We start from the raw sequence: 18,451 nt of genomic DNA, 5'->3' as shown, positions 1-18,451 counted from the left end.
ATGTTTCTCTGGACACTGACCTCCTTTGCGGATCGTCTGGCAGCCCCCTTAGTTGCAACCCACTTTGGGTTGCTTCAGCACGCTACCCTTCCCTCTCAGGGTGTCTCGCAGTTCTTGCAATTACCCCTATGACACAGACTACCGCTCCCTACCGGGGCTTTTAATTCCCTCAGTTAACAGTCTGTCATTTCCCTGGCAGGGACTACCACAACAGCCATCCTGGGTGGATGCCGTTTCTACGGTACACAAAATGGCGTAATATTCGCCCGGTGGTTACTGCCCAGTTTGCACTGCTGTCTAACATAGTTCGTCAGCCAAGGGTGCACTGGATGAGGTGTCGGACTCCTTCACACGTGGGGGTGCCCAAATAAAATATTTTTTTTTATCCCTGCCTTGGTGCTGGTGGCCATGTCCATCCTAGTTATATAGGATGTTGAACCTGCACCTAAAATCAAAACACCCTCAGTTTAAGCAATTAAAATGTCTTCGGCTGTTTTCCCCCTCTCTGACCAGTGGGTGGATCACATGGCAGAGGTCGGGCAATTGCCAGATAAGAGGTATCACAAGTGCATTGGGCCTCATGTTTCCCATTCCCTGAGGGTCATTGCAAATAATAGGAATCACCTCCTGGGGTGGATGCTCATGTTATTTGTCTGATTAAGAGCGCTACTACGCCTCCCATCCTTGCCCAGATAGATTCTACGGAACCGTAGGTGGTGACTCTGCCTGAAATCAATATACACATTTTCAGGGGCTTTTGCCCATCCAACCATGGCTATTGCAGGGGTGGCTACTTGAGTGCTGGACTGCTGCATTTGTAGAGCTTTTTCCCTTAAAAAAAAAAAAAAAAGCTTTTGGGGATCAGACGTATTTTGTCGCTCACATTTAAAACTGCAGTTTCATATGTTGGAGCCGGTCTCCTACTCTTCAGGATTTCGGCTGCGACTGTATCCGCCGCCATACCCTATGGCTGCGCTCATAGAAGGCAGAGGTAGTCTCCATGGAAGGCCTTAAATTTGACTATTTTGGGGAGATCTTGTTTGGTCCTGACCTTGACAAGATTGTAGCAATGTTGGTAGTTTCAATCTGCAAATTTCTGCCTTCAGCTACTCCCACTACGAGGCCTCGGACTACATCTGTTGAGTCTTTTTGTCCTCAGGGACATCCTAAGGGCCAGTCTTTTCCTAGGCTGTCTGTCTCCACGAGGTCCGCCATACCCGGTACAGAGCAGACGTGGTCATCCAGACTCCCTGCTTCTGAAACTGAAGGACAAACCTTCAGCCTGACGGGACAGATCTTCATCTGGGGGATCCCAGAGTGAGATGCCGACTTTCTCAGTTCGCCCAGTGCTGGTGTCAAGTCACCATGGACGCTTGGGTAAGAGGTGAAGTCTCTCACGGGGGTGCCCTCTCATTGCTCAGACGGCCTCCCCACATAATTTGCTACACAGGCCTTCAGACCCGAACAAGGCCTTACCAGTCCAGAAATCTGTACAGTCCTTGCGATAAGCAGGGGTAATTATGCCAGCCTTGCTATCTCAGTGAGGGACTGGTTATTCTACCTTTCTTTCTGGTACAGAGGCCGAATGGTCCTCATTGGCCTATCCTCTATCTGAAATCTCTGACCCAAATCCTAAAGGGGCCTAGGTTAAGGAGGGAACCCCTACGCTCCATAATCCAAGCTTTGGATCCTGGGGACTTTATGGTATCGCTGAATCTTCAGGACACATACCTACAGGTACCTATAGAGCCCTCTCATCAGCAATAGCTCAGTTATGCTGTGCCACAGCAACTCTTCCAGTTTTCAGGTTTTGCCCTTTGGACTGTCCACAGCCTCACCGGGGTTTACCAGATTTGTGGCTTTTGAGACAGTCCACCTGTTCAGGGTATCCGACTGCTTCTGTATCCGGGCGACCTCCTGTTCTTTACAAGTTTATTTGAAGGCATTTCCAGTTATCCATTGCTTCCCTTCACTAGCACAAATGGTTAATCAACTGGGAAAAAGTCCTCCCTGAATTCCTCACAGGATATAATTCATCTGGGAGCCCTGCTGGATTCTCAGAAGCGGAGAATCCTTTCTAACATCAGACAAGATCTCCACTCTTTTTAATTACGAGCGCGCAGATGTTTCCACAGTTGACAAGTGTCTATACACTCTGTCATGTGGGTTCTGGAATCCAGGGTGTCTACCTTCAGAAGGGTGGTATATGCTCAGTTACATTCCAGGCCTTTGCAAAGACTGATCCTCTCTAGATGGAACGGTTTTCTCCATCGGATCACTGTTTAGAGATGTTCTCTACGGAAATGTGTTTGTCTCCTATCTGGGTGGTTATAGTCATCTTATCTAGGGTAGTCCTTACTATGGACGCCAGTCTCTGAGGTGCTGTGACCGGTCCGCACCCCTTCGGGGCTGTTGGATGTCTGTCGCTTCCGCCCTGCCAATTAACTTGTTGGAACTTTAAGCTCTCTTGGGCCCTCACTCTGGCCTAACACAGGCTTCATGGTGAACCTGAAACGGTTCAGTCCGACAGTGTCACAACAGTGGCTTACATCTAGGTGACACTGGTCGTTGAGTAGCAATGATGGGAGTGTCACACATTCTGACATAGTCTGAGGGACTCCTCCCGGCCATCTCTGCAGTGTTCATTCCGGGAGTTCTCCATTGGGAAGCGGACTTCCTCACCCGTCACAACGTGCATCCTGAGGACTGGTCTCTTCTCCGAGAGGTTTCAACTCCTAGTGAGCAGAGGGGGCCCTCATGGCCTTCTGCCTCTATCACACACTGCCGGTGTTAGAGTACAGTTCTTAAGGTACTGAAGCAGCCTTCGGTGACACATTGTCAGTGAAGTGGTCCTTCCACTTTGTGTACCTGTGTCCTCCGGTCTCCCTTCTTCCTCGAGGTCTTTGGAAGTTTGCCAATCGAAATTGAGGTGCTGTCCTGCTGGTGGCTCCTGATTTCCCCAGACATCACGGGTACTTAGATTTTCGGAGTCTCCCCATCGATACTCCGTTCCTGCTGCTTCACTATCTGGACCTGTTGTCTCAGGGTCCTTGTTTTGCCCTGGACCTGGATAGTTCGTCTTTGGCTGTGGTCCTAAGGCTTCCCTGGCTCTGTCATCATTGAGATGTTTAAGAGCAGATAGACCAGCTTTTGCTAGAATCTACCACAGACTGTGGCATACATAATTGTTATGGTATCATACCTGTCGCTTTGATCCTTCGGTGTTTAAGATTTCCAGAAATTCTGGCATTCCTTCCAGCTAGCTTGGGTCTCACCCTCCTGACAGTGCGGATCTCTACACTGTCAGTGTGGTACGGATGTGGAATTGCTCCACTCTCTGGTATCTGGTTCATCCTTCAGGGTGTTTTCTGGATTATGCCTCCCTTTCTCCCCCCTAGGGGCTCCTTGGGATTTAGTAGTGGTTCTTCATGCCCTCCTGGGACATTCAGTTGAACCACTGGCTGTGATGGCCATTACTTGGTCTGTTGCTTAGGCTCTCTCTCTCTCTTATGGAATTTGCATCCGCCAGGAGAGTGTCGGAATTGGAAGCGTTCTCAGGTGGCTCCCTCTTGTTAATCCACCATGTCAAGGTTGTGAGTTGCTCTCGCCCTGTGTCTCTTCCTATAGTGATTTTTAAGTTTTCCATATTATTCCGGAACTTATGGTACTGACATTTCAGTCACCAGTCCTCTCTGCTGGCGTGGCCTCCTTGACTGGGGTCCGGCCTCCGGATTTATGTGATCCGTTAAAGTTCCTTCAGGAAATCAGACTCCTTAGTTGTGGTCTTTGGATTTCACAGGAAAGGATGGCCGGCCAATAAATTGACATTGACTAGATGACTTCGTATGACTATTTCAGGGGCCTACACACAGGCTAGGCCTTTCTGTTTTGGTTGATACTTCTACTCGGGCTGTGGGCCCCTCGTGGGCGGCTCACTGTGGCGCCTCAGCTGTTCTGCCTTGCTAGGTGGCCACGTGGTCTTCTGTCCACACCTTTTTAAGGTTCTATGCATTGGTTTCCTTTGCCTCTCAGGATACTTCCTTTGGGCGACGGATTCTCCTCTCAGCACAGGAGCGTCCCCGCCCTTATAAGGACTGCTTTGGGACATCCCCAAGGTCAACCCAGTGGACCCTGAAGTAGAAAACAAGAGATATGGTAAGAACTTACCTTTGTTATCTGTTTCTGCGAAGTCCATAGGGTCCACAGGGCGTCCGCCCTGACGCACCTGGCTTCATATGCACTGTTACTGGTCACCGGTTTCCTGTCTCCTCTGTGAGTATGGTTTTTGAGTGTTCCAGTTTTCTCTCTCATTCCTCCTCCGGCCTTTGGCTACTTACAAACTGAGGTGCCTCTGGCTTGGGGGCGGGGTTATAGGGAGAGTGGACCCAGTGCATCCTGGAAGCTGAAAGCTTTAACTGCTTGGTGCCCGGATTTGGTTCTCAACCTATACCCCAAGGTCAACCCTGTGGACCTTATGGACTTCGTACAAACAGAGATACTGATGTGCCCAGCTATAACGTGGCATCACAGCACTATCTCTCACGCCATGCATGGCGCGCCAGACACTACGCCATGAGTCGCGCCACAAAGAAAGTTTATTAGTGAAAAAAGTAATTACGTGTAATACAACATTTTGCCCACCAGATGTCACTTTTCCTAAACTACATAGCGCATGCGTGTGATTTCATTACGTGTAATACAACATTTTGCCCACCAGGTGTCACTTTCCAATGTACCGTACGGTATGTTCTGTATCACCGGCCGATGATTGTTTGACAGAAGCTTAGACATTAGACTTTACAAACTACAGAACTCTAGTAATGGGTGAAGCGTGTGGCCTAGCGGTCTAATGCCTAGTCTCACTGCTTCTCCTTGTTCCGTGGGTTCGAGACCTTGAAAATACAGTATGTTTTTTTAATTTTATTTTTAAAATCTTCACTTAAAATATTCAGTATTCAATACAGTACATGTGGAGCGCATGTCTGCCCAGTGCTTCAGGAGTCAAACAGCGAAACTAGGATTTTTATTATTGTACATACAGTACTGTACCTTAGAACGCAAACTTGCATCAATGCCGGCGCTGACATGAACGCGGACATTATAGTGATTTATTATGACCATCAAGTGGCAATGGGCCCTGTTAAAGAGACTGGTTTCTGTATATCAAACTGACTGCGCATTTAAACCGCAAAATTGCGTCAATGTCTGCGCGTGCCCAGTGGTCGGATTTTAATCACAATGGAATGTGTGCCCCATGTCCAGTGGAGCCAAGCCATACATTAAGTAGCGCTATTTTATGGCGCATGCCCAGTTGTCTGTATTGCTAACAGTACTGTTGAATTTTCACACTAGTGCCATTCTGCACTGTCCGAGACTTGCAGTACCGCACAGTATACACAATAGTAAATTCATTACTACATAAGGTGCTACAGTAGTGGACTAACAGCAGTTTGTAGGGCAGATGCAGAGCGCAAACTTGCGTCAATGAAAATGCTGTCCTAGACTTGGTAACATTAGTAATTTAATATGTTTAGTAACTGATAGTTGACTGTGTATAAGAGAGGGGTCTCTATAGTACAAACTGACTTGGCGTTTAAACCGCAAAATTGCGTCAATGTCAGCACAGTTTGCGTTGTGGTAACTTATAGCCAGTTCTGATGGGTTACGGTACAAATAGGATCTCTGGCTTGTGCCCAGTGGCGGGGTTGCAATGCATTGCCAGTGGTGCTGCGCCATAGCCATACCCTTGTAGCGCTATGGCTATGTACTGTATGCCATGGCGTACAGTATGGAATATCATACTGTACACTACCGGGTCATGATTCACACACAGTGAAAGTGTGTTATTATTACACTGACTGTGTAATAATAATATTAAAAATAAAAAGTGTAACCTTGACTGTCTAATAATAATGAAAAGCTTCATTATTAAGCTTCCTGGTTTCGAACCCGGGTTGTACAGACGTCTGCAATGTAGAAGTTCGATTTCTTACCTCTACGCTACAGACGCCTGAGTACTGTACTTCATCGTATGGTACTGTACAGTAGATGTCACATAAAGTACTGTAGAGGACTAGGAGAGACTTGTGAGCAAGGGCTTAGGTGATCCGTCTTGCTTACACTTCTCTCCTTATGTTCGAGACCTTTATAATTTATTTTTTTAATGTTCACTATAGTACTGTAGTTCAGTCTTGTTGTAGATGTGCCCAGCTACAGTACTGTAGTTTGTTGCTCCATACGGTACGCCATACAGTATACCGCATTGCTAGTTGCGCGCTACACTGTGGCGTATTGAGTCTCATAGCACTGCGCATGCCCAGTTGTCTGTATTATACGGTACTTATAACTGTAGTTGTAAGTACAATACGGTAGACATTGTAGTGATTCCCTGACTCTAGGAACTACAGTACAGTAGATGCAGTAGTCTAGGGGGCTAATGCCTAGCCCTACTGCATCTACCATTTTCTTGTCCCGCTGGTTCGAGACCTTTAAAGTACATACTGTATACGGTAATTTTATTTTGTTTTAAATCTTCACTAATACAGTACATTATCCAGAAATTCTGGTATTTCTATGCCACAGTACTTTGACCAAAAAGTCTAACCTTGTTAATAAAAAATAAAAAGTGTAACCTTTCAAGCTTCGAACCCGCAAAAGGGTTGTACAGGCAGCGTAATGTATTGGTTTGATTATTTACCATAACACTACAGCCGCCTGCTGTAGATGCTAAGTACAGTAGAATCTGATTGGATGCTATGGGCAACATACAGTACAGTAACTTTTTAAATAGAACTCCCATCTTAGTAAATTTACCCCTACAAGTTTCACTTTTTTCCCCCAATTTTTTTTCTCCCGCCCCCCAAAATGAAAGTGAATTTTTAGTGTGTTCTGACTTTTTTAAAAAAAGTTACGCAGTTTACAGTACCTTTTAGGGGATGTTGAAGGCTTCCCGCAACATTGCACCCCAATTCACCAAATTTTTCCGCCTGCTATTCATACAGTAGGCGAAACTTTTTAACATACTGTCTTACTGTACATTGCATTGACTTCCCGCCTACAGTAGGCAGAAAAGCTTTCAAATTGAATACAGCGATAATTTTACGCCTGGCAAAATGATGTAATCTCCCAAACTGTTTTTAGCCAATCCCGTGTTTTTGCTCCAATGGGTGAAAAAGTGCCAACCAATGTTCTCCCAACTGTCATCTCACAGGCTGTGTTTGAAAAATGACAGTTGGGAGCTGATTGACCGACACCTTATCACTTTTTTATTACTTCTCACTGTCTAACACTGCTTAGTACAGTAAATAGACCCCCTTGGAGTGAAAATACCAGATCGGCTAAAAAAAGTAAATAGACCACCCCTAAATTGAAAACGTCCCTCAGTGTATACAGTACTGTATGTCTACTGTACTGTATTCTACTGTAAGGGCCGGGCAGCTGTGAAATCACTGTGATGGGCAACAGGGATACTGTACAGTGTATGACTGTGGGCGTCAACCCCCATCGGCCGGCGCGCCCCTGGTGAGTGAAATCCTGGCAAATAGGACGATACACCCCTGCATCTGTGTGTTATTGACTTTTTGTACAGTACCTTTTTAATGACAGATGCACGTGTTGGGTCTCAGGCGCACTTAAAGACTGAATTACATACAGTACAAACACCAATTGTATAAATTAATGACAATTTTTATTTAACCTACAGTAACATGCTTTACAGAGGGGGGGGGCGGGGAAACTTGTTTAGCTTTCCACTCCTGTAGTCCTCTACTGTCACACGCTTCTTTCTTCTGCCGCTGGCATGTCCTGGAGTTCCAAGCTGGACACGAACATGACTACTGTACAGTACCTACAGTAGGAGGAAGGAGATGACGTGAGAACAGTCCTTCCTCAATGCCGACCGATACGCCATACTGGACCGAGGACTACACAAAAAGAGTTGGCTTTTAATTTAAAATCATCACTGGCACTTTTGGCCTCAGATTCAGAGTTTCACCTATACCAGGTGCAGACTCTACCGTGCATCAGAGTGCAAGGTCCACTGTACGCCCTGAAGAAAGGAGGATAGGCAGAGACAAACAGACAGTAAAACACAGACACACAGGTTCTCACCAGAGATGCTCTTGTTCTTCATCCTGCTTGATCCCACACACCCTGTACTATAGGAGAGAGAATCCGCTGTGCAGGGCCCTTCCCTGCTCTAACAGTGTCACACTAATCCACTTCTCCACATTAATATATGCCCTAACTAACCAGACTAACAATTTTATTAATAACTACAGTAATTTGTATTATACTGTAATTAAGCCTGGTGGTGAAATACTGTAAGCAGTGCCCCTAGGCCCACAGCCCATAATATAACGATAAAAAAAAAAAATACATGAAACAAGACAGTATTTGGGTGCCCCACATGGAGGTGAACACCAGCTGTCTGAATACGATAACAGAGCACTAACATTACCAAAAATCTCACCTTATCCTGATGTCGAAGGGACCGCCGCTTTAACCATACAGTAGATGTACAGTAGAAGCCTGTCTCTCAATTCACGGTGCACCCACTACTGTATGTCTGCAACTATGGATGTGGATGTTGAAGCAGCCACTACTACTGTACTGTATATGAACTAAAGGAACCTGAAAACTTGAAACATCTGCATTACAAATGGCAACATCAAGCGCAGTAGCAGAAAGTGGCAGCTGCAGCACAATCTGTGACGATGCCAATGTGTGCCTTGGAACAGGGGTCAATGTAGGTGTAAGGAAAAGAGGAAAAGTATGAAGTACAGTACATAAGGTACAGTAAGGGAAAGTTATTGTAGACAAAGAGCTTATAAAATAAATTAGGAGAATACTGTATAATGTAGGGACAGAAAGCACAACCACAATACTGTACATACAGTACAGTATGGACACAGTGTACAGTACTTAGCAGTCCGGATCACAAACTGAAAAGAGGAAGTTAAACCCCTCCTCCACATTTCAAATTATATACAGTACAGTATAAGCTACATAGCAGTTGCTTGACCGTTTCTTTCGATGACAACTGGTAAGACTATGGAGATGATCAATATAATTGTTACACTGGGCACGTGTCAATACTGTTCTCCAAAACTTCATTATCCCATCCAAAAGTTCCTGTTTAGTTGTTGGTTTCACATCAGACCTGATGAACCTCTTCAACTGGGCCCAGACCATTTCAATGGGATTCATGTCCGGTGACCTACAGGTAAGTAAAAAAAAAATATTCAGTCACAGTACTGTACTTTAGTAAAAAGTGTACTAGAATAATTACTGCTTGGTACTGTACATACTTTTTGGTACAATAAACAAGTTAATACAGTACTATAGGACAATACTCACTCTGGTGGTGTGCGTTCCCAATTTATCCCTCTCTCTTCCATGAATTTTGCTGAAGCCGAATGTTTGGGATCATTATCCTGGAATAATCAATGTCCTGATGGGAAGCATTTTCTCACAAATGGCACCTTACAGCAATCTACTATTTTTTCTTGGAAGAAGGTCTTATCCATGATGCCTAAAGAGATGAGAAATTGTCAGTAACAAGCGTACACTGTACAGGACTGTAAATAATTTTTAGAACAAGCATTACTGTACTGCACCTTCAACAATATAGATCGGTCCTGCACCCCAATGAGATATACCTCCCCATACATGGACTTTTAACGGATGCTTCGGACGTGGTTTAAGTGAGAGATGTGCACGGTGTCGGAAGGACAGTCTTGAGAACCTCTCGAGAGAAACCGAAGTTTCATATGTGAAAATGACGTCATTAAAATTCTCTCCACTATCTATCCACCGTCGTGCTTGTTCAACTCTCTTTACTTTATCCCTTATGGGATTTATCCTGTGAAATAAAAACAAGTTTTAGTTTACTGTCATGTAAAATCAGTGCATTATTAATATACAGTATATATATTTTACAGTATGTACAGTACCTTGTAGGGCCAAAAGTCCATCCCAGTTCCTTACGCATCCGTTTGATGCTGGAACAGGAGATGTCCAGGTCACATTCTGCTTTTAGAATACGTTTGATTTGTAAAGCTGTACGCTCATCATCCTCCCAAGTCAATTTGTGCACAATCTTTTTGACGCTCCTACGGTAGAACACATACAGAGCATATAGCAATTATTGGACAGTTAGTGTTGAAATTGGAACACAATACAGTACCAATCTAGCAACATACAGTATACTGTAATAAAAAAAGGTTGATGTAAAGTACCTACCATGTGCATTTAGAAGGAAATCTATATCTGGTCCGCGGTCTCTCAAATGCATGATAGCGCACAGTCTGTAAACTAACAAGAACACCACACTCTTTCAGCCAGGCATGGATCTGTCGTGGATCTGTCGTGTTGTTTTGAGTTCTTTTTTCATGCTTGCAGTTATCTTGCTGATGGCAAGTATATTTATTGTGATTTTTAACTTTTTGGAATAAATATCCATTATTGGACTAAATGGCCTTTTTTTGAGTATTGAGTATCTCGATTTTTATGGTTCTGAGTTGGAGGTTTCCATACCCAGTGTAAGGAAACCTTTTGGTGTATGTTTACACCTGTTCCCAGGTGAGCATTCAACTAAGGGGGGGATACATTGGTCTATGTGTATACCCTTATGTAAGCAGAGGTCTATCTAACTAGAGAGGAAATAAAGAAACCTTTATGTGTATGCATCTCACCGCTGCTAGGTGAGTTTATACAGGGACATTGATATACAAAAAATAGAAATAACAACATATGAACTTAATGGATTATTTTGTTCTTCTTTCCTTCTGAGACATTTAGAAGAGTTAAAACAATCAAGGATAAGAACTTTTGCGCTTTTTGGACCACTCATAAATTGGTGTATGTTTAACACCTTGATACCAAATGGCCTCAGTAATGATTTTGAGGTCAAATGGTTTATAAAATACACTGTAATAGGCCAACTAGCACACATAAAAACTATTTATAAAAAGTATTCATTCTTTGTCATATGCACTTAATTATATGGACTTTTATAAATGTTTTTTATGTGTGTTGTTATGGCCCATTTTGCAATGTATTTTATAGTTTTAATACTATGTCATATGCACTTATCATATGTACTGTATTTCATATTACTGATGTGGGTTTAACATTGTTCCTTTTTTCTTGGCTTGTTTTAAAGTTCAACAAATTTGATATGGCATATGTTTATATTGCTTACAACAAAATGGTGACATAATTGGGACAAATATCTACAACGACCGTGAGGCATTGTAACGACCTGATAGAGGCAGAAACTCCAATTAGGACAGCCGATACATCACTTCCGGTGCAACATCATCAACCGGAAGTAAGCAGATGGCACGCGGCCATAAAGGATATCAATTCTGGTCATCAGTGGCGAATAGGAACTGAGGAATCTGGATTTGCTAACAGCGGTGTAAAGAAGACTAGATGTCTAGTTTAAGTTATACATCATGTGGGGATCGGGGTTAACATTCATTGATAATTATCATTGGATAATTGTGGTCAATTAGTTATTGGTAGGGCTATATAAAGGTTATTTGCCCACTTATCCCTCATACATTGAAAAAGATCCCTTGTGGTGGGTTGAAACGCGTTGGTGGGGATACGTGACTGCACTTTAGATCACCTACTCACTAAAAGGAGGGACTTTTTTCCACAAGAAGGGATCCCTAACATCTTTGTACCTTGTGGACAACTACATCCCTTATTCTGGATAGGACATTTTAGTTGTTCTGGATTGGATGGAAGTTCTAGTAAACAGTTTTTAATTGAAGATATATTCTGTTTTGGGTTCCTGAGAAATAAGAAAGTGGTCTGGTGTGTTCATCTAAAGATACCCTGATGTGCCTGCTATTCAGAGGGAATCAGTGAGTGAGATGTTTAGGGGGCAACCTCGAGTTATTAATTACATGAGATGGCGGTCTACAAATCCACATTAAAGATACTGCTACATGTCTGCACACAAGTCAAAAGCTGCATACACACGAAAAGATTTTCTGTCCAACCATCCAACTAATTGATTGGTTGGAATGAAAATCTGGTAAAGTATGAAAGCAAATGACAATCAGCAATTTGCTCCAAAACACCGGCAAATGGACAAAAACTGTTTGAACAAATTGTTTAGATCAAACATTTAACAAACTTGTATGACGACCATTTTCATCTGTTTTCTGGCATTTAGGAATAAATTGCTGATCATCATTTACTCCCATATGTTACCAGATTTTCATTCCAACCAATCAACTAGTTGGATGGTTGGACAGAAAATCTTTACGTGTGTAGCTTAAGGCTTTGAGTCTTATGATCATACCCAATACTTAGAACTTTGGTTAAAACCGCAAGGTTATTTTAAGAGACTCGATGTACTATATGTTTTATGCACAATACAGGATTACACGATTGATTGTTATTTTCTTTTTACATGTAATACTCAAAGTACTCCATTAAAGAAAGAGTTCCTCAATAGCAGGGGAGTACATTTGTTCTATTATTCTTTTCTATTCACAAGCGCCATTATACCTGTTACTATTTTTCTTTGTCTGTTATAATTAATTTAGGAAATGAAATCCTAGGTTTTTGCATTGCCATAGAAAAACTGATATTATTTGTTTTAGATGTTTAATTTCGTGCTCAAAATAGAGATGGGAAGCATCTGCATACAATACATTTTTTTGGAAAAATTACACTTTTTAAAATTAGCCAATTTTCCCAACAGTGATACCGGTAACAATTTCCATTTCTGTAGTTATGAGATTTTGGTGATGACAGGTGTAAAATTTGCCAAATAAAGGTGCAGGTGTGATCTTGATGCCTAGATACTTGATTTGTGAATCGTTAAATTGAAAGACTGCCAATACAGGTATAGTTTTAAGTCAATTAACATCTCCTATAATCAGTATAATCTCAGATTTATCCACATTGATCCTGTACCCAGAATATAAACTAAAGGTTTGTATAATGTTCATTATTTCTGGTACCGAAACAACAGATGCATTATTTGCAGACGACATGCTCCTCGTCTTCCAGCTAATTCTATGTTAGCAAATGAGATTCCAGAGGAGCTATGTGCAGGGCAATGACTAGTGGTTCTGTAGCTATCGCAAACAATAAGGGGGATAAAGGACATCCCTAATGTGTTCCTCCTTGTATCATAAAAGGGTCAGATAGAAAAACCATTTCAGGAAACTTGAGAAAGGGGATTACTATATAATGTTTGTAATATGGTAATACATTTTGGTGGGAATACAAATTTTTTAAGCATATGTAATAAATGGTACCAATGGTTAAAAGCCTTTTGCGGGGGGGGGTCTAAGGCAGAGGTTCCAAAAACCAGTCCTCAAGGCTCCCAACAGTTCAGTTTTTAGAGAGATCCATGTTTGAGCACAGGTGGCTTAATTAGTACCTCAGTCAATTTGATTTAACCACCTGTAGGGAGCCTTGAGGACTGTGTTTGGGAACCTCTGGTTCTCGCTGGAGTATGCAACTGGAAAAGATTGCATAAATTGTATTGCAGATATCACTCTCCTCACATTATGGACTGAGTGGTGACCCCTTATCAATCTGGTTTGATCCAGATGTACAATATGGGGGAGCAGAGATTTCAGTCTATCTGCAAGAATTTATGTGAGTAACTTGTAATTGGAGATTAATAATGATATTTGTCTATATGAACCAGGTAAAGAAAGATCTCTGCCTGGTTTAGGGAGAATTTATATAATAGCAGAATTGAAATTGAAAGGTAGAGAATTGTGAGACAATATGTGATTGAAAACAATCTCTAAAGTATCTCCAATTCTAGGCAACATTAATTTATAAAAATCATTGCCCATGCCATCTGGGTCAGGTGCCTTGGATGGCTTAAGTTCTTTTCTTGCTTTTGTTACTTCATCCGGCGTGACCGGCTCTGTCAGAGACAATAATAGTTCTGTAGGGAGTTGTGGATAAGAGTTTGTGATCCATTCCGACTCTGGAGGAAGAAGTTGTTGAACCTGTAGAGACTGGAGATATGGGGGGAGAATAAAATGTTTTATTAATGGTCGCAATTTGAGAGTTGGAATTGGTAAGGGAGCCTGAAGGGGTTTTTAAAGGATGGACTAGCATTGGTGTGCGAGTGCCATTTAGCAGATTAGTCAACAATTTTCCTGTTTTGTTTTCAAAGTATGGAAACTGTAATTAACCGAAAATAGAAATCTATCTCCTATTGATTGAATGAATTCTTCAAAGTGGATATTTGCAGATTTATACATGTGCCTATTGGAGGGAGTTGGGTCAAGTTTAAAAAATTTTATAAGCCTGCGTCACTGTCTTTTGATGATTTAAATAAGATTGAGTATTGTTTAGCTCAGCAACAATAACTGTATTTAGCAGATTGCCAAAAAATTGGGGCATTAGATTCAGCATAAGATATATTCTAGTGTGTTTGTATTCCTCCCAAAGTGCCTCTAACCTATTTTTAAATTTCAAGGAAACCTCCATGTAATATGGGAAGATTTTTCTTTCATGGTTCACAAGTGCCATGTCAACCACTTAACTGACAATTTTGTTTCTCTAAAAACCACTCAGAAATTATAGGGGTTTTTTTGAGTGTTGAAGAACATGTATTTGAACTTATCCAAAATGATTTTAAAAAATGTTTTTATAAAAATTAGTTTTTTTAAAACACTGATAAGTCCACTATCAACCTTTGGAAAAAATAGAGTAGACATTAGGAGCATATATATTAGCTAGTACATAAGATTTTCCATGAAAGGTAACATTAGCTATAACAAAATCACCTTCAGGGTTGGCTTATGAGGAAATAACTTCTAGAGACTAAAAATGCTATGCTAAAATCGCAACCCCCCACGCTTTGGAGGTATAAGGTGCAGATCTACTAATGACCAATTTAGCATTTGTAGCTTCACCATTTCTTTAGATACCAGATGTGTTTCTTGAACAAATGATATATCAATTTGTTGTTTTGAGAGATACATTAACATCTTATGCCATTTGGCAGGTGAGTATATCCCTCCAATATTACAGGATCCTATGATCACCTTGGACATGCTATGATAAGAATAGTGTGATATATAAAATCAAAGTTGTACCTTACTTGCAAATCATTACCATGAACTAAAGAGGTGGAAGGGAAAATACACAGGGATAGAAGATAAACAAGACCTACAAGGGAGGGGAGATAAAACAACCACAGGAGTAAACCTGTTAATATGAACGTACAAAGCAAATGCATTGCTGACTTCTGGTGTTATTGTTTAATTTAAAATAAAAGGTTGAAAATAAGACAATAGAGGTGTAGTTATTTTTGTGAGGAACTCCAACTCTTCACCCAGCAGAAGCAATTAGATTACCAGGGAAAATAAAGTTATGAAAAGACATATACAGTATATGTAAAGTAACAACATTCCAGCTAAACTATTGTAAATATTGAAATCAACTAATGGACCATAGAGGTCCCTATAAAACCAGCAAATGGTGAAAGATATATGAAAATCATGGAGAACCAACTATAGAAACATTAAATAATATTCTATAACAAATATTTCTAAAAGCACCTGAATGGTTAAGCCTTAGAAAAGGTATCAAATCTCAAGCGTTTCCATCAACTGTGAGATTCAGTGTCCAGCATCCTCAAGTGTACGGAGACAGAAGAGACATTGACCAAAAATCAACGCCTGTCCCCAAGGAGGATTTAGGTTGTGAAGTAGGCAGATCAGTGATGTCTGATTCACGGTTTTGTCTTTCCTCCAGTAACTACGTTTGGGCGTCATCTGGAGAAGTGAAAATCCTTCAATGAATCATTCTCATACAGTCTGAGCCTGGCCGAGTAAAGTAAAGCAAATTTCTTCTCCTTTACCAGCTGTGAACATATAGGAGGAAATGTCCATAGAAAAATCCTGAAAGATATAAAGCTTTTCCCCTCCCATTTGAGATAATTAGATATCTTTCTGGAAGCTGTCCATATGGCAAGCTTATATAAATAATTCAGTCATCTGAAGAGAGTTACCCTGGGTTGGGAATTGGAGGATCTTAGAGTAGAACCCACTCAAAGGACACGCTCCACAACTAGATCTTTGCATATGTCTTCAATACCCAGTAAGGAGGGAAGAGATTTACAAACAAAATTCTCCAATGCTGACCCCTTAACCGATTCCAGAAGCTCTCCCAATCAATTGTTATTTCTTCATGATTGATTTTCTATATCATTGAGCTTGTTCCTTAGTTGGAAAAAATTTTCTTAAGCTTTTCCTCTGTGCACTGCAGGTCAGCCATATCATGACATTACCCTCCAATCTTGTATTCAGTAACAGACACGTTGATTCAGCTGTTAAAGCTGTGTAGTAATATTACTCATATCCTATTTCAATAAGGGGCCCATTGTTGATTTAATAGCTTCTACAACGTCCCCATACGAAATTGGTGAGTCTGTGAATCTTCTCACCTGGGGGAGTCTGCATCCTCCTGCTCTGCTGCAGCTTTCTTAGCTGCGGGAGATATGACTTCCAATCATTGTCTGGCACCATGACAGGGTCTGCCCGGCATTTTTCGCCTGACTCGGCTGTGGTTCAGCGGAGGGTCTGCAGGATAAAAAAGATTCATGGGCTGCTGAAGCGACTGCGGCTACTGGTATCCCTGGTGTAGAGGCTATATCAAAGCCTTTAAAAGGTTATTGTGCCAGGATCGCTGGGGTGCTGAGCAGGGAGGATGCTCACTCCATGTAACCAGAACCAGAAGTTCTTAAACTATTTCTAAGGCATCAAGAGCTTCATTGAGGCCGATCTTGGAATATGCCTGGGTTGACAAAGGCCGTGGAACGCTGGGTAGATCAACTCAAGGTAGGGCCTTGAATCCTAAAGGGTGTTTACTTTCTTTAGTGGAGTATGTTAGAGAAGCGTAGGTTTATTTGGTGGAGGCTACACTAAGGCCTGGCTGGTTTAGGTGTAGATTTGAGCTGTGGCTGTTATTGCATGCTGGGGCCTTTTGACTCCGTCATGGCAGGTGGATCCACAGTCTAAAATGACTCTAGAATATTTCCCCTTTACTGGTTAGGTGTTCAGGCCTGTACTGGACAAATTAATTGTTTGGTTTCTGGTTGAGAGAAAAGTGTTTTTGTTTCTTCTCTCATCTAACTTAAGGCAAAAAGCACGTTAATTTTGTCCTTTTCATTCCTTCAGAACACAGAGAGCAGGAAGATGGTAGATGTTATCCAGAGGTAATTTTCCCAGGGTGATCGGGGAAAGAATCAGGCTTGGGCGCCACAAACAGCTGCAAAGTCAGTTAGACAAAAGGCCAGCATGACAGTCATGTCTCCCTAAATGGGTGTCCTACAAGAGCAGGTGACTATAGTCCACATTGGATGCTTGGGTGACTGTTATAATTTCAAGAGAATACAATATAGACCTAGCAGGTCCAGCCCCAAAAAGGTTTAACAGGTCTACCTAGAAGTGCAAATTCGCTCTTTGCTCTCAGCAGGGGAAGTTTTACCTGTTCCAGTGAACTAGAGAAGGTTGGGATTCTGGGTCTCATTCAGACCCGCTCGCGAGCGCAGGACGCTCGCAAGCGGGTCGATAGTACCCAAATGCGCACGACGGAGGGAGCTCCGTCATGCTCATGCGCGAGACCCGCCGAGCGACGGGGAAGCCGTCGCTCTGGGTCTCGCACCAAAGGGGGCGTGCTGTCGATGGTGAGTGATAGCACATCCCATGGGAACGCCTTCCGTCTGGGTCCAGCCCCACTGACATCACTAGTGATGTCAGTGGGAGTGATTTTGGCTCTGATAGAGCCAAAATCACTCCAAGGCTTGCGGTCACCGAGACCCTACCGCAGGGTCTCGTCGCAAGCCCGATGGTCGCGATGGTCTTGACCATCGCGACCATCATCATGGACGCTCGCATAAGCTGTGGGTGGTAACCCGCAGCTATGCGAGTGTCCAAGAGGCCGCTCCAATTTTAGGTAGGAGGGCCCTGATTCAGAGCGAGCGCTCTGGTCAGAGCGTCTGGCTCTGAATCAGGCCCTCTGTTCCAACCTTTTTCTGGTTCAAAAACCAGACTGGTCATTCAGACTCCTCTCCAATTTATAGTCTCTAAGAGTACACAATTTAAAATGGGGTCTTTCAGGGCTGTGGTAAACCAAATTGAACTAGGGGAATTCATGGCTTCAATAGAAAGATGTCTATTTACATGTCCCTATTTGGGAATTACATCAGTCACTTTTAAAGATCCCCGTCAGGACCTGTGAATTATGGGCCTGATTCAGACCCACTCGCGAGCTGCTGTCCGCTCGCAAGTGGGTCGATGTTATGGACTGAGCATGCGCACGACGGAGGGAGCTCCGTCGTGCGCATGCGCCAGACGCGACGGGCGAAGGAAAGTCCTTCGCTCGTTGTGTCCGATCAAAGGGGGCGTGCTGTCAATGTTGATTGACAGCACGCCCCCTTTGGTAGGCG

The 18,451-nt window shown here is 42.6% G+C and overlaps 1 protein-coding gene across 2 annotated transcripts in view; it reads left to right on the top strand.

Annotated features, from left to right (window-relative positions):
- SLC25A38 (solute carrier family 25 member 38) overlaps positions 1-18,451 on the top strand; it is a 193,420-nt gene that overhangs the window by 155,346 nt on the left and 19,623 nt on the right. The window contains exon 6 of one of the 2 annotated variants that reach the window (XM_088481223.1): positions 11,165-11,989. The exons of the other annotated variant lie outside the window; for it this stretch is intronic. Coding sequence (XP_088337349.1) covers positions 11,165-11,221 — 57 coding nt within the window. The 3' untranslated portion in view covers positions 11,222-11,989. Of the gene's footprint in view, positions 1-11,164; positions 11,990-18,451 lie in introns of those variants that run through there. 2 annotated transcript variants of the gene reach the window in all.

Source organism: Taudactylus pleione, unplaced genomic scaffold (assembly GCF_031769625.1).
Source record: "Taudactylus pleione unplaced genomic scaffold, aTauple2 ptg000266l, whole genome shotgun sequence".
Lineage (NCBI taxonomy): Eukaryota > Metazoa > Chordata > Amphibia > Anura > Myobatrachidae > Taudactylus > Taudactylus pleione.
The sequence above is the reverse complement of the archived record's forward strand: the minus strand, read 5'-3'. Positions and strand labels throughout refer to the sequence as shown.